Genomic DNA, 23173 nt, shown 5'->3' with positions numbered 1-23173 from the left:
TTGGCTCACAGACCCCTCTGGAAGACTGACAGGAGTAGACCTTCAGTTCAGAAATACATAACTTTACATAAATTTCCGGGACTTCCAAAACCTTCTAAAAGCCCCCCATGATCTCATGGTGGAAAGGTCCAGAGGAAAAACAGAGGAGAGGTAAGGAGAGCAATCTTCAGTCACCCCTGGGGGAAGTGAGGGGAGGGACCCAGGGACGGGCAGGGAGGATGCTCCACTTCCGGTCTTGGTGTCGCTGACGCAGGGATATTGTTTGCCAAAAGCCATAAAGCTATACACTTTTGTACGCGATCTGTGCACAAAACATATGCGTAGGATACCTCGATAAAAAATCAAACAGCAAAACAAAATTCTAAAGATCCAACCTATCCGAAAAAGGTGTGACGGGAGATAGCCCACCTTGTCGACGACAGCAGGCATTTCAACCAGTTGGGACCACAGCACCTTCCACTGTGCCAAACATTTCTGTATTTTTAGATTTTTGCCTTTTATGGTCACAATGAATTATTTTGTCACAAGGAAAAAAAAATCAGTAAAGATGTTTTCTGAGGTGTTCACAGCGGGTGTTCATTAAAACTTTCTGCGGGGAGCCTGGGTGGTACCGTCGGTTGAGCATCTGACTCTTGCTTTCGGCTCAAGTTCTGATCTTGGGGTTGCAGGACTGAGCCCCGTGTTGGGCTCTGCGCCCAGTGGAGTCTGCGTGGGACTCTCCCTCTCCCTCTGTCCCTCCTGCTCGTGCTCGCTCTAAATAAATAATATAAATAAATAAATCTTTAAAAAAACACAACTTTCTGCAAACGTGGCAATGTCCTGTATCTCCACAGTTTGATTCGGTGGCCACCAGGCACGTGTGGTTATGGAGCACAAATTAATTATAACTAATTTACATTTAAATGGAAATAACCACTTGGGACAGTGCCTGTGTCATGCAGAGAAGGGAGTTTACTGTATTATTCTTGTCACTTTCCTGTCGCTTTGAAGGTTGTTTCAAATAAGTCCATTTTAATTTTAATTTGATTTTTTTTTTGAAAGAACACGTGTGGGGCGGAGGGGCAGAGGGAGAGGGAGAGAGAGACTCCCGGAGCAGACTCCCCGCTGGACGTGGAGCCCGACACGGGGCTCCATCCCGTGACCCCGAGATCACGACCTGAGCCAAAACCGCGGCGTCGGACGCTTCACCGACCGAGCCACCCAGGCGCCCCCAAATCAGTCCATTTTTAAAGAGCGATCTATCTGAAAGCTTAAAGAGGAGCACAGTGAGACAAAGGCCAGACGCTGATGCGTGGACATTATCATAAGGTAGCTTTATTAAATTCCTTTACCTTCTACGGTTACAAAAAGGAATACTTCATGTAAGTGTAATACTGTCTTTATGGACGTACCGTGGTCGGAAAGTGAAGTTCAAGGTCATGAATACACGTGAGAAGAGCACAGGGACAAAGGCGGGACATCCCCGGAGCCTCGCACACCAAGCGCCACGGGCAGGGGAAGGGAAAGCAGGGATAAATACGGACTTATCTGGGGGAGGGGGGTGCATTGTCGATGAGCTGCTTCTAGGAGCTTAAAATAAACTGAGTGCTGGCTCTAGGGCCGGACACACGGGCACACAGCTCTTGTACCACTCCTCAAAGCTGCCCAAAGCTGCGGCCTTCCGTCACACACCAGCCGCCGTCCCCAGTCAGCTTTGGTTTTGTTTTCTCTGATTCTCACACACACACACACACCCAACCTAGGGTGTCTCCTTTGCCCGTCCAAGCTCTTTTGTCTTCAGTACCTCCCTTCAGTCAAAATCAAAGCAAGCCAGACTCCATCAAGCCAAGAAACCCACTTTTCTAGGAGAGAAGCCAGCGCCTCGCTTTACTGAATGAACACAAGCACTCAGGGCTGTGGTTTGGCTTCAACCCTGGCGGCTGAGCTGAGAGAACCGGACGACAGGGGACGGGACATCTATTGGCTGGGGACCTCACTCCCTGTCATAAGGCACTTCTCAAGTCTCCAAACCCATCCCCCACCCCCGTTTTTTTTTGTTTTGTTTTGTTTTTGTTTTTGTTTGCTGTTCACAAAAGGAAGGAACTAGAAAGAAAACTATGTTAAGATTCTGGGGGACAAAACAGGCCATGAAGGAAACTGTGTGTGTCTGGCGAGCCCTATTTCCAGCAGGCTCTGTTCCAGGCAGCTCCGGAAAGCCTGTAGGTTGTTTAAAAAAAAAAAAAAAAAAGGAAAGAAAAGGAAAAAAAAAAAACAACCCAGCTGGCCCTTGTTTGGTTTTCGGCAAAGCCCTGTCTCTTTAAGTTTGCACTGCGAGCGCTCGGGGGCAGCCAACTTTTAATTGTGCACACATGGAGTTTTTGGAGCTTGCCCGATGCTTTGCCAGCAAGCGCATGCCCTGTTCCCCCTCCCCCTTTAAGGAGAGAAATTCTGGAGTCTGGGGAGGCTGAGGGCGGCCCTGTTACCAGGGGTCTAAGCCCAGGGACTCAGCAGTTGCTCTGGGAACTGGATTCATTTCCTGCATCCCCAGGTCTGAAGGATTTTCTAGGAAAATTAATATTTGCCAGGGCCTCCACGCAGGGAGGGGACGGGTTTCTGGGTGATTTATTCGATGTGAACTGCTCACACATCTCGGCTGCTGGGTCCTGAGCCCCCTTACTCGAAAGCAGAAGGAAGGACTCAGCTTCCTGCCCTGAGTGACAAGGACAGAACCTGTTTTGTGAAGAGACCAGAAGAAAATTCTCCCAAGAGAGGTCTGGGGGGAGTGGACAAAACACTATTATATAGCAGACAATTAAATGTGGGGTGAGCGGGGGGGGGGCGTTAAGCCACTCCAGACGTGACCCGTGCATAAGAACATTCAGGATTAAAATGAAAATAGGTGATTCCAGTGACTTTCAAGTTTGGCAACAGGGAATATGATCCCCCCCCCCCCGATAATGACTCAAAAATACAGTATTTTCCCTTTCACCCTGCTCCATCCATAATTGCCAGTTGATGGTTCTCCATGTTCTTCGTAAACCCATGCCCCAGCACCGGCCACTGGCGCCAACTCATGTCAGACTCCAGCTCCAGTCTGCGCCACGGCTGCATTGAACTGGCGTACCAGGAAAAACCCGCTTCCAGCCGGAGTCTTGGTGCTGCCGGGGGCTCCTCCTGGGAAGCGGAAGAAAAACCCACTTGCCTTTGAGACGTGGGCCTTGGTGGGTCTGCGTGGGGGCTGCGAGGGAGGGGACGAGGGGCGAGGGACGGCTGGCTCCGGGGTTGGCTGGCCCCGAGCAAAGGTGCCTCTGGCCTCTGTCACGGCTACTCTTCGGCAGAGGATGACGCAGGACTTTCGTCATCGGACATCGGGGCAAACTGAAACAAGAAAGAGAATTCTTTTTGTTTGGCTTCATTTCCAGTGCCTGCAAGGCGCCAACTAGGTTGGCTGGCCCTGGGGCTGAGATGAATGAACAAGAGAACTTGGTCTCTTGGCCGCAAGGAGGGGATGTTCAGAGAAGCGAGGGATGCCGAGGAGGATTTTCATCAAAGGATGGAGGGGGAATGAAAGTGGAGAGCAGGTAGTCAGGGCAGGGGGCCTTCTGAGCCGAGTGACGTTGAGGGGTGGGTCTTTCCGGCAAAGGAAGCAGCAAGTGCAAAGGCCCTGAGGCAGGAGCAGCGGAGAGGCAGAGCAGACTGAGCGAGGGGCAGAGGAAGAGAATGAGGGGGAGGTAACGGTGTTTGTGCAGGACTTGGTGGGCTCTGGGGATGAGTCTGGCTTTTTCTCCAAGTAGGGTGACAGCCACAGAGGGCTGTGAGCCAAGGACGGATGTACCCTAACTCAGGTGTTACAGTGACCCCTGGAGACTGGAGGTAGCAGTGAGGGTGGGAGCCAGGGAGACAGGAAGCCAGGGTGGAGGCGATGGCAGCGGTCCAGGTGGACAATGATGGAGGTCTGGGGTCTGACCCTCAGGGGTCCCTGGGAGCAGGATCACACATCAGACAGCAGCTCATGACCTGGTCCTATCACCCCCATCTTCCAGTGGAAGAAACTGAGGCTTAGCTGATCCCCAGGTGATGCCCTGAGCACCACAACTGAGTCCCAGGTGTCCCAACACCCTGGAGAATGAAGCTGGGAAAACCCAGAGCCTCGGTAAGAACCTGGAAGTCACATGGGTGACGGAAGGCTTATCTTGGTGACCCTCACTCTCCTGGACTATTTGGGGGGTCACTGCAGTCAATGCCCTCCATGCCACCCTTGAGCCGGGCCCCAGATGTGCCTCAGGGAGACCAGGGCAAGTGCAAGGTGGAGTGAGGAGGAAGGAACGGTGAGTTTTCTGCCCAAGGTCTGGAGACAGATGGCCCCGGGGCCTCCACCCCTTCCTATCTGTGAGTCTCTGGGCCAGGGGTGTAACCATTCTAAACCTCAGCTTCCCCACTGGAAAAACGGAAAGGATAACAGTCCTTTATGCAGCTGAATCAGGCTCTTGTGGAAGGTTCGAGAAATCATGGCTGAGAGGAACCTAGAACACGGTGCATCAGACTGGAAGAGCCTATCTCCTCCATCAGACAAGGGTATCGCTTTAGGGACCTATGAGGAGTGCCCATCTCCCCCTTCAGACTGCAATGGCTCTCTCCTCCATCAGGCACTTATGATACAGCAAATATCAAAATTATCCTCCTCTTAGGCTTCCAGAGAGTGCTGTGCTAACAGGCGTCATTTCTTAAACACCCTGGTTTCTGTGCTCAAATACAAGAAATGCCCAGTTAGACACAGGTTAGGCTTCTTTACAGTGAGACATCTCAAGGCCTTGAATGTACACTGACATGCTTTGGGTAGAAGCCAAAGTCCTCGCTGTGGCCCACAAAGGCCTGCAGGATCTGCGGGGTCACCTCCTTGCTCTCATCTCCTCCCGCGGGGGCCCCTGATGCTCCTCAAACACACCAAGCACGTTCCTGCCTCAGGGCCTTTGCACTGGCAGTTCCTTCCACCTGGACAGCCACACAACTCATCCCCCCAGTCCTCCGTAGCTCCCCGTCTCTCTCCCTGTCCCTCCTACCCTCTTTCAGATTTCTTTCCAGCAGTTACTATCACCTGGCTAGGATACACGGATTTCTATATTTTGTATCTGCCTGCTCTGTGGGGGCAGAAACCGTTTCCTGTTTGGTTCGGGGCTGTGGCCACCAGGGTCCATCATGCAGTAGGTGCTCTGTAAATATTTCTCAGATGAGGGAATGGTAATTACCAGCATGCACTGGGAGCTGGACAGGTCCAGGTTCAAATACCATGATACATTCTCAGCTGTCCGTGCCTCACTTCCTCACGGGGACACCAGGAAGGTTCAACGAGCGTGGGCCCCATCCGGCACCAGCCCTTCTTAGCCATCTGTCCCCATCCCAGAGCCCCCCCCCCCCGCCCCACCAGGGTTGACACTCACCGAGCACTTGATGTTCATGCGGGAATACAGCATGGACGCGATTTCACTCTGCCCGGCGTCCAAGGCCACCATCAAAGCTGTGCTCCCATCCTGTAAAGCACCCGCTGCTATGACAAGGCCCTGAGTGGTGCTCCCGCCCTCCCCGGGATGCCCTGGGCCGAGGACTCACACGGTCAGTGAGTGAGATGTCGCAGCTGGGCACAGCCAGCAGGAGCCCCGTGATCTCCTTGTGGCCGTGCTCGCAGGCGCACATGAGGGCCGTGGAGCCATCATCGTCCTGCACGTTGACGTCCGCTTCACAGGCCAGCAGGGCTTTGACCACGTCCACCCGCCCGTGGCTGACGGCCAGCATCAGCGCCGTCTGCCCCGCCTGGGCAGGGCAAGGAACAGGTTTACGGACTCTGCGGGGCCCTGAGGCATGACGCCCCTGCTCTGAAACCTTCCGTGGTTCCCAAGTACTGTGGTGGTAATGGTATCCCCACTTGCTGGCCTCCTTCTAGATCTCAAACAATCCATCCTACCACAGGGCCTTTGCACGTGCTGGTCCTTCCTCCTCCTGCTGTCTCCTTCTCATCCCTCACGTCTGGGCTTAAATGTCTCCTCTTTGCGGAGGTGCTACATGCCTACCCACTCCCATCCCCAACTAAAGCAGGTTCCTCGCTCCCAGGTGTCAGTGTAGATGTACTGATTTATTGAGCTAAGATTTGTACTCTTCCGTATGGCAGCTGAACCTCAATGAAAATCAAATCAATGCTCATTAGTGGATAAATGGAAAAACAAACTGCGGTATATCCATTCTACGGAGTTTCATTCAGCCTCAGAAGGCAATGAAGGACCGATGTGCACCGCACCATGGACGGACCTTGAAAATACTATGCTCAGTGGAAGAAGCCAGACCCAAAAGAACACATACTACGTGATTCTATTTATATAAAACATCTAGAACTGGGGGCGCCTGGGTGGCACAGCGGTTGAGCGTCTGCCTTCGGCTCAGGGCATGATCCTGGCATTCTGGGATCGAGCCCCACATCAGGCTCCTCCGCTGGGAGCCTGCTTCTTCCTCTCCCACTCCCCCTGCTTGTGTTCCCTCTCTCGCTGGCTGTCTCTATCTCCGTCGAATAAATAAATAAAATCTTTAAAAAAAAAATCGGAGTTGGGCACTTAATTACTGAGCCACCCAGCGCCCTGTTTTTTTAAAAAAAATTTTAAGGCTCAAACTCAGGACCCCAAGATCAGGAGTCACGTGCTCTACCAGCTGAGCCTGCCAGGTGCCCCTAAGTAGATAATCTTATGTGTATTTCACCGCAGTTAAAATAAGTAAACCATTGAAATACTGTTTTCAGTTAAAGAGGAACTAAATCAATAGAAAAGCCAGCAGGGTAGGCACCTGGGTGGCTCAGTCGGTTAAGCGTCTGTCTTTGGCTCAGGTCACGGTCCCAGGGGGTCCTGGGATCAAGCCCCGCATCGGGCTCCCTGCTCAGCAGAGAGCCTGTTTCTCCCTCTGCCTGCATGTATGCTCTCTCTCTCTGTCAAATAAATAAATAAATAATCTAAAAGGAAAAAAAAAAAGAAAGAAAAGCCAGCAGGGTCTGCTCCTTATGCCCCAGGACAGCACCCTGCTTCTCTCCTTTGTGGTCTTTAAGCTGCTGCAAATCCCTCCCTTTCTTGCTATCCCCACGGGGTCCTGGCCTGTCCACACCCCAGGCACTTCTGTACCCTCCCGACTTCTCCCCAGCACGCAGCCAAAGAGAGATCTTTCAAATCGGAAAGCAGGCCATTGCCACTGCTGGTGGCTTTCTGCCACCCTGAGTCCAAACCCGCTCCCAGCCGCTGTGCTGCCTGAAATGCTCTCAGCTCCCAGAGCTCCAGGCTGGCCAGTGAACTTCAGGACTTGTGCCCGCCTGTCCACCACCTGAGTCCCCAGCGTCCAGCTGCGGCTCACTGAACTCCCAAGCAGGATGTGGGATGGTGTCGGGTTAAGAAAGGTGGAGGCTCCCTCCCGCACCCCCCACCCCGTCTCCACCAGAAGGCCCTGTATCAGGGGCAGCCTGGCAGGCAGGTCATTAAGAATGGGGTCCTAGAGCCAGACCATCTGGGTTCAAATCCCACCTCCTCTCGTCCTGACCCTGAGGAAATGGGTGCTTCTCTGAGCCTTGGCTTCCTTGCCTGGGGAGCGGGGATTCTCCCCCGGGCATGGAATGAGATCACATGTGGGCTTGGTGCACAGCCAGGACTTAGTCAGGGGAAGGGCTGCCTGGGTCTGTGGCACTGATGGCCTGTACCTGGCTGGCTTTGGCATTGACGTTTCCAAGCCGGAAGAGCTGCAGGACGGTCTCGATGTCATCCTGGGTCTTCAGGGTGGCCAGGGCGGTGAGCATGATGGGGCTGTAGCCAGCGCGGTTCTGCTTGTCCACCTGGCATACACCTGGGGGGAGGGGTGGCAAGGAGGACACGGGGCCCTCAGACCCCAAAACTGGGGGAGCGCCCATGAAAACCAGGCAGCATCTCCCCCACCAGTGGCCAGATTCCTCCCTTCTCTCAGGCTGAGAGCCCCATCCTGCCCCAGGGTCTCCACCCCCACTATGCGCCCCATTAGATGAGGGACTTCTAAGGGGGAGACTGTGTTTCATCTATCAGCCTGGAGACTCTGACGCTGGCACCCAGGTTTAGGGCTAAGAATAGGGGTTGTGTCTCCTCCACGGATCTGGAAGAGCCAGTCCCCTTTAGCCTGGCCTATATCTTCTCCGTCGGATTGTGGGCTCTGCCTCCTCCATCAGTCTGGGAGGCTGTGTCTTCCCTGTTAGACCAGGGAAGGACAGGTTTTTCCCTGCCTATTCAAGGACCGTATCTTTTCAGTCCCAGAGGCTGTGTCCTTCTCTTGGACCAGGGCTCCAGAGGTGTCACCTTCATCACACAGGGGTCCTTGGGGGGCTGGAAGCTCTACATGCTGTCCCTAAGACCATGTCTGTCTTTTCCAGTATGCTGGGGCTGTGTGTAGGGCCTATACCTCCCTCACCAGACTGGAAGGGGGGTTTTCCTCCATCAGCAAGGAGGACAGTGTCTCCCCCACCAGACTGGGAGGCTGGTATGTCCTCAAGAGACAGAGAGGGCAGCGTCTCCGCCATCAGACCATCAAACAGCCGCCGGGGCCGCTTGTCCGGCTCACCGCTGTCGAGCAGCTGCCGCACCACGGGGAAGTTGGCGTGAGACACAGAGTAGTGCAGAGCCGTGTTGCCGTTGCTGTCGGCGATGTTGACCACGTAGTCCAGCAGGCGTGCTGACATGGCCCGGAAGGTGACCAGGTGGCGCCGCACGAGCTCGGGGTGGGCGTCACTGCGGCAGGCCAGGCGCAGCCACTCCTGCAGCACTGTGGTGTAGGCCACTTTCTGGGCGTGGTGGGGGAGGGGGTATGAGGGCGGCAGCAGCCGGCTCCCCACCACCCCCCACCCTGGACAAAGCCGCAGGTTGGGAGCGTGGGTGTGGACACCCCCTCCTGAACCAGAGCCTGAAGGAGAAGCGTGGGCAACCCTCCCAGATGTGCCCCTGACACTAGAGTGTGGGATCCCCATCCTGGACAAGGACGCTAAAGGGGACTCCAGGCACCACAGTCCCAGATGTGCCCCCGGGGAAGGCGTGAGCATCCATCCCGCCACATACGGACCCCCGTAAAGAGAAATGTGGCAGCGCCTTCCCTCAAGCCCCCAAAACTACAGGAACGGGAGGTCAGGACTGTGGGCGGGTGACCATCCTCGGGCCCCTCCCACCCCCCTGGCCCCTCTCCAGGGCCCCTGACCACCCAAGCTCTCGGCTTGGATCCCGGACTCCCTTCGAAGCCGGCACAGGGAGACACTGTGGATGAGAAGCTGGGGTGGGGGTGGAAGGGAAGGAGGGGACCCAGGCCCAGGGCCCCATCGTACCAGCTCCCGCTCAGTGAGGGCACTGGGGTTGTCCAGGTACTTTTCCAGGGCCAGGCAGGCTGAGATGAGGTCGGGGCTTAACTCCATCCTGCCAGGGGCAGACAGGAGGGACGTTTATCTTGGGAGCACTCCCCTCAGCCTCCCGGCTGACCCCAGACATGAAGAGCAGACAGATCCCAAGTGAAACTGCACACACAGGCTCAGGTTTATCCCAAGCGGGCAGTGGTGGAGAGAAAATCTTTGCCTGAGGGCAGATTTTTCATCAGGGGGAAAAAAGACACCAGTGGGATGGGCAGGTGTGGCGTAAGGACAAACTTTGCCTGCCCCCTCAATTCTGATCCCAACAGCCCAAACTGCCCGCATCAGGCCCTTTATCAAAGCCTGCAGACCTTCGGATGGCCAGGAGAAAGTGCTGGTTCGCTAATTCAGACTAAGGTGTGCACGACTGCTGGGAGGTTCCCTCAGAGGGCACGAATGGTGAGACTTGAGGCAGAGGTCACCCACCTCACCCCGTCTGAGTCCTTCCCACACAGAAAACTGACCGGATCTCCTCCTCCGCATTCGCTCCTGACGCGCCCTCCGCCACGGGCACCTGCTGAGACTCCCGAGACAGCTGGCACTCCTCCTGGCCGCTCTTGGCCACCGCCGTCCCCGAGGGCCTGAGCTGGGGGGCTTCGGCCACACTTGGAACCCTCTCCTCTGGCTCTGGGGCCTCGTTCTCTGTGCTCTCGTTGTCTGAGAAGTTCTCTGCTGTGCTGGAGTCCTCAGATGAGGACTGGTATCTGGGAAGAAAGGACGAGCGGAGTGAGGAGACGCAACAGATGGGGCAGGACCTGGGCTTGGACTACTTGACCTCTCTGCGCCTCGGTCTCCCCATCTGTTAAATGGGAATGATGGCTGTAGCAGCCTCACAGGGCTGCGGGGGTGTCCTTACAGCTCCCGGCACACGGTAACTGCTCCATAAACAGCAGCTGGGACTGCGGTCATACTCGGGGTGGGTCAGGGAGAAATACCGCTCTCAGCCTCTACTCCTCATACCTCGTCCCCCTTTGCCCCTTACACAGGTCTAACTGCGTCAGAGCCTCACCCCACTGCAAACAGGTCCCTCTTGCGCTTCTTGCTGCCTCCGGACAAAGTCTAAGCTTTGGGCCTGGCCTTCTAAGTCCCCAGACCATCCCTGTCTACCTCTTCCTACGCCTTCTGCTTCTCTCATATGTCGCTGCTTCCTCCCACCTCTGAGCCTTTGCCTGGGCTGCGCCTTCCACCGGGAGTGCCCTCCCAACCCCCACTCTTCACTCTGCTAGCCCCTGTTCATCCCGCAGCACACTCATCTCCTCCTTCAGTGTCTTCCCTGGGGACATTAGTGCCTCCCCGACACCCCGCGCTGCCTGCGCGTCCCCATCCCCCGTCGCTGCTCCAACCACACCGGGTCTGAACTGCCAGCCAGCGCTCGAGGGCCCACTGGGCCGGGAGCTCCATCAGGGCAGGAAGCCAAGCCCGGCACCTCCCGAGGACTAGCACGGGGCAGCAGCCACAGCACAGGCTTGGGGGACTGACCGCCGGGGCCGAACCCTGGTCGCTGTGTGTGCTCCAGAAGGCATCCGGCCCCGGAGTGCCTCGGTGTCCCCAACCGTCTACTGCGCCTTGGTTAAAGGAGTGAATCAAAGTAAGGGGCCCAGACCAGAGAGCGTTCTCGGATGTGAGCAAACCAAGGAACAAACAGGAGGGTAGAAGCTGAGGAACGGGTGGGGGCGTGGGGTGGGGGGCTCCTCTCACCCGCCATTGACCCCCACAAACTGGAGGCTCCGCCGGTGGGCCGCGGGGTCTGCGGGCTCCTCTTTGCGCTTCATGATGGACCGCACGCCTGCCGGGGGCTCGCCTGGGGGGACGGGTGGTGTAGTAAGAACCTCCCAAAGGCAGACCCTGCGCCCGGGCCTCCGGGGCCCTGTCCGCCTCGGTGGCCACCCTCACTCACCTGCGCCCCCCGCCTCCTCTGACTCGCGCGACGCTGCTGGCCTGGTGGGCTCTGTGTTAGCACCCTCACGGGCGCCCATGCCACCTGCGTTCTTCTCGGGCTGTGCCAGGGGGGTCGCCGCCACCCCGGGGGGTGACGAGGATGACTCCGCCGGAGCCTGTGGGAGCCCTGCAGGGGCAGGAAGAGAGGTGCTCGCTGTGGGTGACAACTGGAGTAACAGCCGCCTCCTCGGGGTCACACACCCCGGGCCAGGCGCTTGGAGCGCTGCGGCTGGAGTCACTGCATCAGATCTTCCCAGCCCACGAGATTCTGATTGTGACAGATAAGGAAACTGAGGCACAGAAGGCTGCCTGAGGTCACCCAGTGAATGAGCAGCAGAATCTGATTCCAACAGCAGTCTCTTGTCTGCGCGGGCAGTTGGTCAGGGACAGGGAAGACACTGTGACTCTACAATCCTGGCCTGTGACCCCTCCTCCAACATCACACTGAGTGTTGCCTGGAAACAAGGTTTGATCACAGCCAAGGGCCCCCTCATGATAGGCACTCAACTCTCCCATGGACAAGCTGTGTGACCTTAGGTAAGTCACTTAACCTCCCTGTGCCTCGGGAGAATGCCATTTCCTTCATCATGGCGTTGCTGTGCAGACTGAAGATAGCAATGCGGGGGGACAGGGCCTGGAACGATGCCTGCACGTCAATAGTGCTCGAGATCATTTTTGTTTGTTTTGGTTTTTTGGTTTTTTTTTTAAAGATTTTATTTATTTATTTGACAGAGAGGCAGCGAGAGAGGGAACACCAGCAGGGGGAGTGAGAGAGGGCTTGATCCCAGGACCCTGGGATCACGCCCTGAACCGAAGGCAGACACTTAAGGACTGAGCCACCCAGGTGCCCCTTGAGATCATTTGTTAATTCAAGAGAACTGTAAGCACTGTTTTGATAAGATTTATTAGTATTTTAACAAAAGCAAGGTTGCGTTACAGATACCACGGCTCCCTTCTTCTGAACTTGAAGCAGGTAACGAACAATCAGGAAAAAGAAACAATAAGGGCTATTAGAAAATACTGTCTTTTAAGATTTTATTTATTTATTTGAGAGAAAGTGAGCAAGAGAAAGAGCACGAGCAGCGGCAGAGGGAGAGGGAGAAGCAGAGTCCCCGCTGAGCAGGGAGCCGGATGCGGGGCTCGATTCCAGAACGCTGGGATCCTGACCTGAGCCGAAGGCGGACGCTTAACTGACTGAGCCACCCAGGGGCTCCAGAAAATAAAAATTAAAACCCCACCCAGGGAGGGGCGCCCGGGTGGCTCGTTTGGTTAAGCGTCTGATTCTTGTTTTCGGCTCAGTTCATGGTCTCAGGATTATGGGATCCAGACGCAGGTCGGGATCTGTGCTCAGTGCAGTGTCTGCTTGAGATTCTCTCTCTTCCTCTGCCCCTCCCAGCCCACTCACACGGACGCGCAAGCTTGCTCGTGCTCTCTCAAATAAATAAAATCTTAAAAAAAAAAAAAAAAAAACCCATCCAGATAGATTTTCAGTTTGGGAAGATGGAAATGTTCTGGAAATGGATGGTGGCGATGGTCACGCAACAATGTGAATGTGCTTAGTGCCACTGAACTGGACACTTTAAAATGGTTAAGATGGGGGCGGGGCGCCTGGGTGGCTCAGTCAGTGGACATGTGACTCTTGATCTCAGGGTCATGAGTTCAAGCCCCACACTGGGCACGGAGCCTACTGAAATAAATAATAAAAGTAAAATAAAATAAAATAGGGGCGCCTGGGTAGCTCAGTCATTAAGCGTCTGCCTACGGCTCAGGTCATGATCCCAGCGTCCTGGGATTGAGCCCCGCATTGGGCTCTCTGCTCGGCGGGAAGCCTGCTTCTCCCTCTCCCACTCCCCCTGCTTGTGTTTCCTCTCTCGCTGCCTCTCTGTCAAATAAATAAAATCTTAAAAAAATAAAAATAAAATAAAATGGTTAAAATGGTTTTATATTAAGCACACGTTACCACAATTTGAAAAAACCACCCAGGTTGGGCAGAGGACAAAGGGCTCTGTGGGCACTAGGTCCCAAGGGTGCCCACTGCCCATGTGGGAGTGGGGGCGGCAGGGACGGGATCACCAGCCTGGAGCCAGAAACAGAAATGCCACCGTGAGTGGCGGTCCCCATCTCAGAACCTGCTCAGGTTCCCCCAGGCCACATGTGGCTTCCCCAGGACGTCTCATTTCTACCCCTGGCCATCGGGCTCTGCAGACTAATTCCTTTCAATTCTCTTTAACGGTTACAACTTTTTTTTTGACAGACACAGCGACTACTTCCTCAAGTCCGGAGTTAAGAACAGAGAGTCAACAGTCAGCACAAGCAAAGCGTGAGGAACAGAGGAGACACAGCCACAAATGGGTCTGCGGCGGCCAGCCCAGGGTGTGGCCGGCCCGGCGGCTTCCAGAGCCGCAGCCCAAGCCCCTGTGGGGAAGCAAACACACTGGGGTTTTTATGTGGATCTCCTGATTCCTTTTTTTAAACTCTTGTCAATAAATTCACGTCCAACAAACAAACAAAATCACTCCGTGGCCCAGTGGGATGTGTCAGGAGGCACGCGGGCCAGTTCACCATCTCTCAGTGATTGGCCCCAAACTTCGGACTCCTCGTTTCAAAACCAGGAAGGGTCAAAAAACCAGGTGAAACAACATGTGCTCAGTGAAAGCAGCCAGTCACAATGGGACAAATACTCCAGGATTCCACTTATGTGAGGTCCTTCGAGGAGTCACACTCTCAGAGACAGGAAGTGGATGGTGGGCGCCAGGAGCCGGGGGAGGGAACAGGGAGTCCGTGTCTGACGCGGACAGAGTTTCAGTTTGGGAAGATGGAAAAGTTCTGGGGATGGATGCCGGTGATGGTTGCACAACTGTGGGAATGTACTTATGCTACTGAACCAGACGCTCAAAAATGGGTAAAATGCTAAGTTTAATGTTATATGTGTTTTACCACAATTTTTAAAAAGTGGAGGCAAAAAAAAGAAGAAATAGAGCAGCATCATAGCCCATTCTTTCTCAAGGGAAAAACAGGCCTTGTCTCTAAAAGCTTGGATGGCTCCTCCAAGCACGAGGAGTTCAAAGTCAGACACTGCGATGCTAAAACAGCAATAACAGTAATAAAACTGATCATAGCTATTACTGTCATTCCAGTAAGGAAAGGGGCAAAACGATACCACAGTTTCTACGGAGGAACTGAAGTCCATGACCAGCTAAGACAACTTTACAAAAAAGGGCAAAGATGGGGAACCTGGCTGAGGAGAGAGTAAAACATTCCAAACAGCCACAATGGCCCAGACAGCAGGCATGCTGAGGGAAGAAACAGGCCAAAGGAACAAAGACGAGAAGGACGCCCCAGGCCCCAGCTGAGGGAGCTGGCATTAAGACAAAGGGGTTTCCACAAATTAGTGGGAAAGGTGGTCTCTGGGGTGTGATGCTGGGAAAAGCAGCTTACTCGACCCAAGAAAAATCAAACTTGATCCCTACCTCACACCTTAACACAAAAACTCTGAAGGATCAATGTAGCTTCCAGAAGCTATAAAGCTATAGGGAAAAAATGTAACAGAATATCGGGGGCCTCAGGAAGGGGAAAGATTCCTTTAAAAATTCCTCAAAGATGGGGCACCTGGGTGGCTCAGTCAGTTAAGTGTCTGACTCTTAATTTCTGGCTCAGGACATGATCTCAGGGTCGCGAGACCAAGCCCAGCATCGGGCTCCTCCCCGTGTGGAGCCTGCTTAAAATTCTCTTTATCCCTCTCCCTATTCCCCACTCTCTCTCTAAAACAAACAAACGAACCTCAAAGTACATATGAAAAATATGAGATGATCTCATTTTCATGCAGAATTGGAAAAAAACAAACTCCTGGATGCAGAGAACAGATCGGTGGTTTCCAGAGGCAGGGGGTGAGGAAATGGGAGAAGGGGGTCAAGAGGTAGGAATTTCCAGTTATGAGATAAATAAATCCTGGGGATGTCCTGTCCAGCATGGGGACTATAGCTAAAAATGCTGTATTGTACATTTGTAAGTTGCTAAGAGAGTAGATCTTAAACGTTCTCATCACAAGAAAAAGTTTGTAACTCTGTGAGCTGACAGACGTTAACTCAACTTACTGCGGTCATCATTTTGCAATATATACAAATATCAAATCGTTATTTGTATATCTTGAATGGGTACAATGCTACATACCAAATATATCTCAATAAAACCTGAAAAAAATTAAAAATTAACAAAAAAAGAAAAATATGATGGGTTTAACTGTATCCGACATGAAGATTTCTATTTGATTAAAAAAAACAAAAAACAACCCTCGTAGACAAAAGTTAAATGATAGAAAAATACACACTATGGGAAGATATTCGCAATGCCAAAAATGACCAAGGGATTATCTTCTAGAACAAGACTCAATAGACTTTTTCTGTAAGGGGCCAGACAATAACTATTCTCAGTTAATGTGAGTCATAAGGGTGTCAGTTGCAAAAGCAGCGTTGGACAATATGCAAATTAGTGGGCGAGGCTGTATCATGATAAATTTCAATTTCATATAATTTTGCTCATGTCACAAAATGTTGTTCTTCTTTTCATATTGTTCAAGCATTTAAAAACATAAAAACAATTCTTAGCTTGCGAGCCTATAAAAACAGGCAGTGGGCTGGATTTGGCCCAAAGGCTGTAGTTGCCAACCTCGATTCTGGAATATGCCAGAACTTCTCAAAATTGCCCAAGGAAAAATGGACAAAGGCTACAAATAAGTGATTCACAGAGGAATCTTATTAAACATGTATGGTGATGCCCAATCTCATCCAAAAAATCAAAGAAATGCGCATTAAAACAAGGAGATACCACTACGCGCCAGTGTCGATGGGCAAAACATGAGAGAAAACTTCATGCCGGTGGGTATGGGGGAAAATGGGCACCTCGGATCTAAGCATGGCTGGTGGGACTGTGGACAGGGAGAGCTCTCCCAGAAAGGATCAGACAAAACGTGGAGTGAAGTGATGAATTCCCTGTGATTCAGGGGAGGCATCGCACGAAGACAGCGCTGTCACTGCTCGCGGCAGCCAGGAGCTGGAAGTCACCCAGGTGCCCACCGAGGGGGCACGGATAAGAAAAGTGGAGCACGCCCCTAGGGCAGAAGCTGACACGGTCGTTACAAGGGACAAGCCCAATGTACAAGCATCAGGATGGAGAGTTCAAAAAGACTGTGCAGAGAGAGAAAAAAAAAAAAAAGAAGAAGAAACAGCAAGACTTTTTCTTCGGAAATCACAATACCATTTTAGGAAATCAAGCATGCACACAGCATATTTTTCAAGGACACTAAAATGTCTAAATAAGCTTTTGGAAGGTGGATTGCAAGGAATGATATTACATGGGCTGGGGGCGGGGTAGAGTGCGCATGGCATAGAGCAGGGGTTGGCTAACTACGGACCGTGGGCACGATTTTTGCATTTTTGATGGTTGGAAAAAACAAAGAAGAATGCTATCTGGGACATGTGAAAATTACATGAAATTGAATTGCACACAGCCACGCTTCTTCGTTTATATACTGTCCACGCTGACATGCTACACAGGCAGAATTGAGGCACTAAACTCATCGAAATGCACACATTAAATATGCAAAAAAATTTTTGCATATTAAGCTCACGGCAATAAAGCTTAAAGAAAAAAAAAAAGAACCAAGCAGAATTGAGCCATCGCAACAAAGATCATCTGGCCCACGGAGCTGAAAGTATCTACTGACCCTCAGCACTGAGGGCGGAAGGTGAAGGGCGAGAAAGAATCAAAACGAGAGAGAGCTGGCGTGCACAGCCCGAGGGAGCTGGGCGCCGGGAGCTGAACAGTCTAGATAAACTCGGTTTGGGCCTCCTTCGGGCCAAGAGAAATTTTTAAAAATGTAAACCACTCACCACCCAGTGTGGGAAGGGAGGAGTGAGGCCATAGGGGAATAAAGCAAGTTGGCAACAGACGTCATGGGCCTCAACACTGGTCTTCCAGGCGCGCCTGGGGGGCTCAGTCGATGAAACGTCTGCCTTTGACTCACGTCAGGATCCCAGGGTCCTGGGATCTTCTCCCTCTCCCTCTGCCCCTCCCCCTGCTTGTGCTCGCTCTATCGCTCTCTCGCTCTCTCAAATAAATAAAACCTTTAAAAAAATGGTTTTCCAGAAACCTTGCTGAGAAAACAGAAGACGTGAGGGGTTTCCGCAGAAGGACATCTGCGTGGCACGGAGGACCGCAAAGATCGACGTGGCTCCTCCGTAAATTCTGCATCCCAGGAATTTTTAATGATGAGAAGAAACGCCTCTGGGATCAGGTTAAATCCAACACACCAAAGGCGGGGTTTGAACCCTGGCTTCATGAACGGTGGGCAACCACCCTGGGCCTCCGTTTCCTCATCTGTAAAATGGGGATGAAAACACCACCCACGCATCCGGGTGGCTTGGGAAGAGGTAAATGGGTTAAAAAAAAGAAAAGAGCGTCTAAAAATGGCCCGGCCCCTTAGTAAGGCTGCCTAACTGCTTTTAAAAAGCCAAATAACGCAAGACGACACGTTCCACCAGCATCGGTTCCCTGTTGCCAGGCTTGAAAAATACATATTATTTTCTGCATTAAAAATTTCGGAAGGAAAGAAGAAGTGCTGACAACAGCTGCGTCTGGGCGGTGGTGGATTTATGGGGGTTTTGCTTTGTGTTCCAGATTTTTCTGTTACTTCCCAAACTTTCCACAAAGAATATGAATTGCTGTCATAGGAATATGTGTCGAATGGAAGCAAAGGAAATTTCAAAGCCTTGGAGCCCCCACAGATACACATGCCCAGCTGCCCCTTCTCCCCGTGATCTCCCCGCGGTGCCTTCGGAATGTGGGGGGATGGGACTGGTGAGGTCTCCAGGCCTCTGCCACCGGCCCTACCCACCCTGGTCAGCCTGAGGTGAGGGCTGCTTCTCACCCTCCCCGCCCTTCTGCCGCAGGGAGGGAATTGTAGATGTCAGAGAAATCCTCCTTGCCTCCTCCTCCAGGGAGTACTCCCGGACCTACCCATCAAGCGGGCCGACCTAAACACATGGTCCAAACACGTGTTATGCTGTTTCATTTTTCATAGTGCTCCTCCCCAGTCTATAAGCCCCGCAGGACCCCCTCTGATGCTCTGGTACCTCTGGACCTCGCTTCTCCAGCCTCAACCTATTCCAGCTGGTTCTGCACCCTGAGGTGCTCCAGGCCTTCCTCACTTCAGGACCTTTGTCCCTGCTGTGAACAGTCTTCTTCCCACCTCTGGGCCACTTGGCTGCCTCTTCTCTTTCACATCTTGGTTTAAAGGGCCAACAGCCTGATGCCACACGGAATGCTTGATAGAAACTGACGCATGAAACCTCACACTGATCTGGTGACCCTGGGCTGTCAGGACCCCCGATTTGCAAGTGAGGCACACAGAGGTCAAGTAACCGGCTCAAGGGCACAGAACTAGGGAGCAGGGAAATCAGAACTGGAACCCAGACCACCACCCCATCCAATTGCTGCCTGCTCCGTGCCCCTGTGTTATCTACCCCTGCTTTATCTGTATTCTCTGAGATGGTATTTCTTCACTTATTATGCGGCTTCACTTGTTTATGGCACGGGCTCCGTCTAGCTTGTTCACTGCTGCGTCCCCAGTGCCCAGAAGAGTCTGGCACATAGCAAACATTCGATAAAAGTCTGCTGAATGAGAAGACACTGAAATGAAGTGGCACACTCCAGTTCTGCCCAAGCAAAGCAGAGACTGGGGCTGGCTGCAGCAAGAAGGAGTTAAGTGAGACACAAGGAAGAACTTTTGGGGGCAGCAGCCTGCACAGAGTGGGAACATCACTATGTGTGTCCTGCAGGCAGGCAGCCCCATGGCTGCCCTAGGTGGCATGTCTGGAATGAAGTCCGCCTCTCGGAAATCCCAAGGCTGAGCCGGGCAGGGCCCTTGGCTGGGGGCCAGAGTCAAAGGGCCGGGTGTTTGCGATGGACACAGAACAGAGCAGTGGTGTCCTGAGCTGGCCAGGAACAACATGGAAAAAGCAAGAAAACACAGCTGGGTCCCCACCCTCCAGCTTGTGCCCTCGGGTCCCTCCATGGGGCTCTGACATTCGAGACTGGGATGAGGACCTGAGCTGCACCTTTGAGCCCTCTGTGGGTTCAGGCTGACCTTGGTCTAGATCCTGGCTCAGCCACTTCCTGGCTGTGTGACCTGGGGCAAGCACAGCTTTTCCCTGAGCCTCAGTTTCCCCTGTTATAAGCAGAACTGGCCTGAAAATGATCAACAGAAGCAGCAACAAGCAGGGACTGTGGGTTCACTGTGCGCATTAATTCACAAGAGTCCTAGAGGCGCTGTCGCTATGCCACTTTACAGATCGGGAAGCTGAGGCCCAGCGAGGTGAAGTCCTTCACCTAGGGCTACATCGAGAAGTCGAATTTGAACCCAGGTGGCTTGACTATAAAGCCCATACTCTTTAGCCTTCCATGAGCGAAACCCTTAGCATAGCACCTGGCAGCAGGCTAGCACTTGATAAAGAACAGCTGTCATTATTATGAATCATTCCCACAGCTTCTCCCAGGAGCCTAAGGGTGGCAGTGGTGGGGCAGCTGTCATTTTGCAGATCCCACATCCTCTTTCCTGGCATGAAGACTCAGCACTTCCTCCAGGGGGACATCCCTTTGTTCCCTCAAAGGCCACAGGACTTGGGTGGGGCTCCTCTACTCCCAGGATCTGGGGTTGGGCAGTGAGGGACAATGATTGGCTCAGGGATGGGCATATGACTGCCACCAGCCGATGAGGGACACCCCTGGGATTTTTTATTAGCACTATTTGGACTGGGAGGCTCCCTTTCCACTGAGATGGAAAGACAGATGCCTGGAGAGGTGGGACCACTTTCACTCACCTAAGACCCCAACGTGCATAGATGAAGAGTTAGAGATCCTTGATATTGGAGCACCTAGATCTAGCTATACCTGAAGCTGTCACTAAGTTACATGAACAACACATTTCCTTTTCATTGTCTAGACTGGTCTGAAATCGGTTTCTGCCATTTACTGAATAAAGTGGGTGGGTTTTTTGGCCCCAAAAACCAACAGTCTTAGGGACCCTCCCTCAAATACCTCTTGTTTTCTGGATACTTACAACATATTAGTCATGAAGACGCACACTTAATCAGATACCTAATTTTTCTGCATGCCTCCCTACAGCACAGAATCGGTGGCACAACTGTCCCCTTTTTGCAGGTAAAGAGATAGTGGCTTTGAGAGCCAGAGTGGTTGCTCTCATGGAAGGCCAGGGCTGGGGCTAGACCCTGGCATTCATAGGAACAAAGAGGACCTCCCACCATCCTCCCCCGTCCACTATGGCTCACCTGCTGTCCCATCGCAGCTTCGTTCCGTGATGCTGATCTTCTTCACCAGGTGGATGTTGCCAGTGGGCGCAGTGGATGCTGGGAACACGGTCTCTACCACCTCATGGCTACGGAACACCGCAGGGCTCTCAACCCCTCCAGACGTCGCCAGGGACCGCAGCCCTGCCCCATAGGGCTCCAGACTCTGGGCCCGCTGTGCAGGGGCCCCGGCGGCTGTACTGGCCACCACCTCCACCTCTCGAGGGCCCTCTACCACCCGGACAGTGTCCACGCGGATGGGGCTGTCTGGTGGTGGCCGGGCCTGGGGCTGGGGGTCAGCCTGCCGGGCCTGAGCTGCCTGCAGCTCCTGGAGCGCTTTCTTGAGCTGGGTCTCCAGCACAGCGACCTTAGCGGCAAGGGCTGCCTCCCCATCGGGCACACCCAAGTCCCGCTCCCGGACCCAGGTGCCCACGCTCCGGGTCTCAAGTGTCACTGCGTCCTCGGGGGACTCTGGGAGGTCCAGGCAGAGCTCGCTGCGGCCCCGGGCCCCTGTGGGATGGCCCAGGAATTTCTGGCTCTTGAGCTGTACTGTGAGCTGCCGTTTCTCCTCCTGGAGCACCGAGAGCTTCACCTGGAGCACGGGGATCAGCTTCACCTGCTCTTCCAGCTGCCGCAGCTTCCGCAGGGCACCTGCCATCTGTTCCCGCACATGGGCCAGGTGCCCGGCACTGGGAGGCACAGGTGTGGACAGTCCCGAGCCCCGTGGCGTCGGGGGTGGCAGCCCCACGCCCACCAACGAGCTCGTGGAGCCTGCTGCGCTGGGGGTCAGGGAGCCCAAGCCAGGGGGCGCAGCCGCCTGGTCCTCCAGACGGCGACGGGCATCCAGCAGGGTGCGCTCCACGCGTGGGTTGAAGCCGGCTCGGGTCTCCAGGGCACCATACTGTGGGTAGAAGCCACGGCCACAGTAGGAATAGGCCGAGTGGCGGCTGTCCCCACTGGCATTAGAGCACAGGGACTCGGTGGATGTCCACCAGGAGCCAGGACCGCGGGGCAGTGAGCCGAGGCGCGGCCGGCGCTGCACGGCCACGCGCCGGAGTGTGTGGCCTTTTTCGATGTCATCCACGTACTTGAGAAAGTCCAGGTCGAGGCGGTAGCCGTAGGGCGTCTCCACGGAGTATGGTGGGTCAGGCTCCCTGGCAGGGAAGGCGGGTGGGGAGGCTGGACCCGGGGTCCCTGGGGCGTGAAGAAAGACCAGGGCCTCTGAACACTGCTGTCCCCTCCTCAGGGTGAAGACCCACGTCCGTGGGAGAGTCAGGGTTTATTTGCCCAAGGGACGGGAGCCCACTGGGTGCTCCACTGTGACTCCAGTCTCGGGGCAAGGCCCTGTCACCCCCTCAGAAACCCTCAGGGCAGGCCTGTGCCTACTCCCTCAACACCCCCAGGACAGGGACCTGTATCTCTACTCAGACCAGACCCCTTCCCTGAAAGACTGTCTCCCCCATCAGACCCTCCAGGGCAGAGCCAAAAACGTCCTCATTCAGGCCCTCAGGGCAGGGCTGTATTCTACCCTCAACACTGCCCACCCTGCGGGCCCGCCCCGAGGCAGGGCCAGTTCTTTCTCCCAGACCCCAAACAGGGCCCTTTCTTCCTGAGACCGCTGACCTGGGAAGGGGGCTGGCACGTGCAGGACTTGGGCCATCCTCTGGTCTGCAGACGCTCCTCAAGAGTCACAGGGGGGAGGGGGGTCTCTGACTCAGATCACCTGCAGCACAGGCTGAGGCGTACCTAGGGAGAGGGGATATTGGAGCCTGCAGTCAGGAGAAGTCTGCGGGAGTGGGGGATGTGGGCACCCCTCCCCCACAACTGCCCCCCTCCCATCCCCCACCTCTTCCCCGAGTCTGGGACCCTCTCATAGGAACACACCCGGCCTGGCTTGTGGAAAGGGGTGGGGGGGGGAGGGCCCCCGCGGCCTGGAACAAAGAAACCAAACCTCACGGCCCGCCTGCACATCTGTCCAGCCCCTGGACAGGCTCCAGCTGTTCCCACAGCCCCGCCTCCACAAGGCCCTGGGCCGGGGGGCCCCAAGCCCGACAGGCCCCACCCTTCCTGCACCCCTCCTCTCAGCCCAGGCCAGAAGCTGGCTACAGGGACAGATGGGGGCTGAGGTGGGCAGGGGGCTGGGGCACTAAGTGGGGGACAGTCTTCCTGCAAGGATCCTAGAACACAGAGACACAGGGGCACAAGGAGAGATGGAGCTCAGGGTAGGGGACCCCAAAGCAGAGTGGGGTCAGGCCAGCTAGAGTGAGGGGGGTAGGGAAAGTTGGGGGGAGGCAGTGAGGAGCAAAGCCTTTCCTCTTTATGGAAACAATTTTCTCTAAAAATAAACAGTTTCGCTGCCGGGCTACACGAGAACTTCCTGCCCCCCCAGGATGCGTCCGGCTCAGGGGCGCAGCAGGGATAGAAGGCCGGGTGGTGGCCAGGGAAGTCATGGGGGTGGGGG

General features: G+C 54.2%; 1 protein-coding gene across 1 annotated transcript; it reads right to left on the bottom strand.

The window, feature by feature from the left end:
* Positions 1-1296: 1296 nt before the first annotated feature.
* On the bottom strand, positions 1297-22471 carry LOC103678679 (KN motif and ankyrin repeat domain-containing protein 2). The gene is made up of 11 exons (XM_040629301.1): positions 22336-22471; positions 20695-21906; positions 11310-11477; positions 11111-11213; positions 9877-10116; positions 9335-9422; positions 8584-8803; positions 7700-7842; positions 5587-5787; positions 5418-5507; positions 1297-3357 (listed from the first exon to the last, which is right to left on the bottom strand). The coding sequence occupies exons 1-11, from the start codon at positions 22370-22372 to the stop codon at positions 3304-3306; spliced, it is 2556 nt and encodes an 851-aa protein (XP_040485235.1). The 5' UTR covers positions 22373-22471; the 3' UTR covers positions 1297-3303.
* Between the last annotated feature and the right edge of the window lie 702 nt (positions 22472-23173).

This window comes from Ursus maritimus, unplaced genomic scaffold (genome assembly GCF_017311325.1).
Source record: "Ursus maritimus isolate PB19 unplaced genomic scaffold, ASM1731132v1 scaffold_14, whole genome shotgun sequence".
In the NCBI taxonomy this organism is placed as follows: Eukaryota; Metazoa; Chordata; class Mammalia; order Carnivora; family Ursidae; genus Ursus; species Ursus maritimus.
Note: the sequence above shows the minus strand (reverse complement) of the source record. Positions and strands in the feature narration are given on the sequence as shown.

Excerpts from the sequence above, each read along its gene's own strand:
- LOC103678679 (XM_040629301.1), bottom strand. The coding sequence starts at position 22,372 with ATGGCCCAAGTCCTGCACGTGCCAGCCCCCTTCCCAG. Across the intron at positions 10,117-11,110 it reads TTTGTGGGGGTCAATGGCGG|ATACCAGTCCTCATCTGAGG; the intron begins GTGAGAGGAGCC and ends CTTTCTTCCCAG. Across the intron at positions 5,788-7,699 it reads TCAATGCCAAAGCCAGCCAG|GCGGGGCAGACGGCGCTGAT; the intron begins GTACAGGCCATC and ends TGCCCTGCCCAG.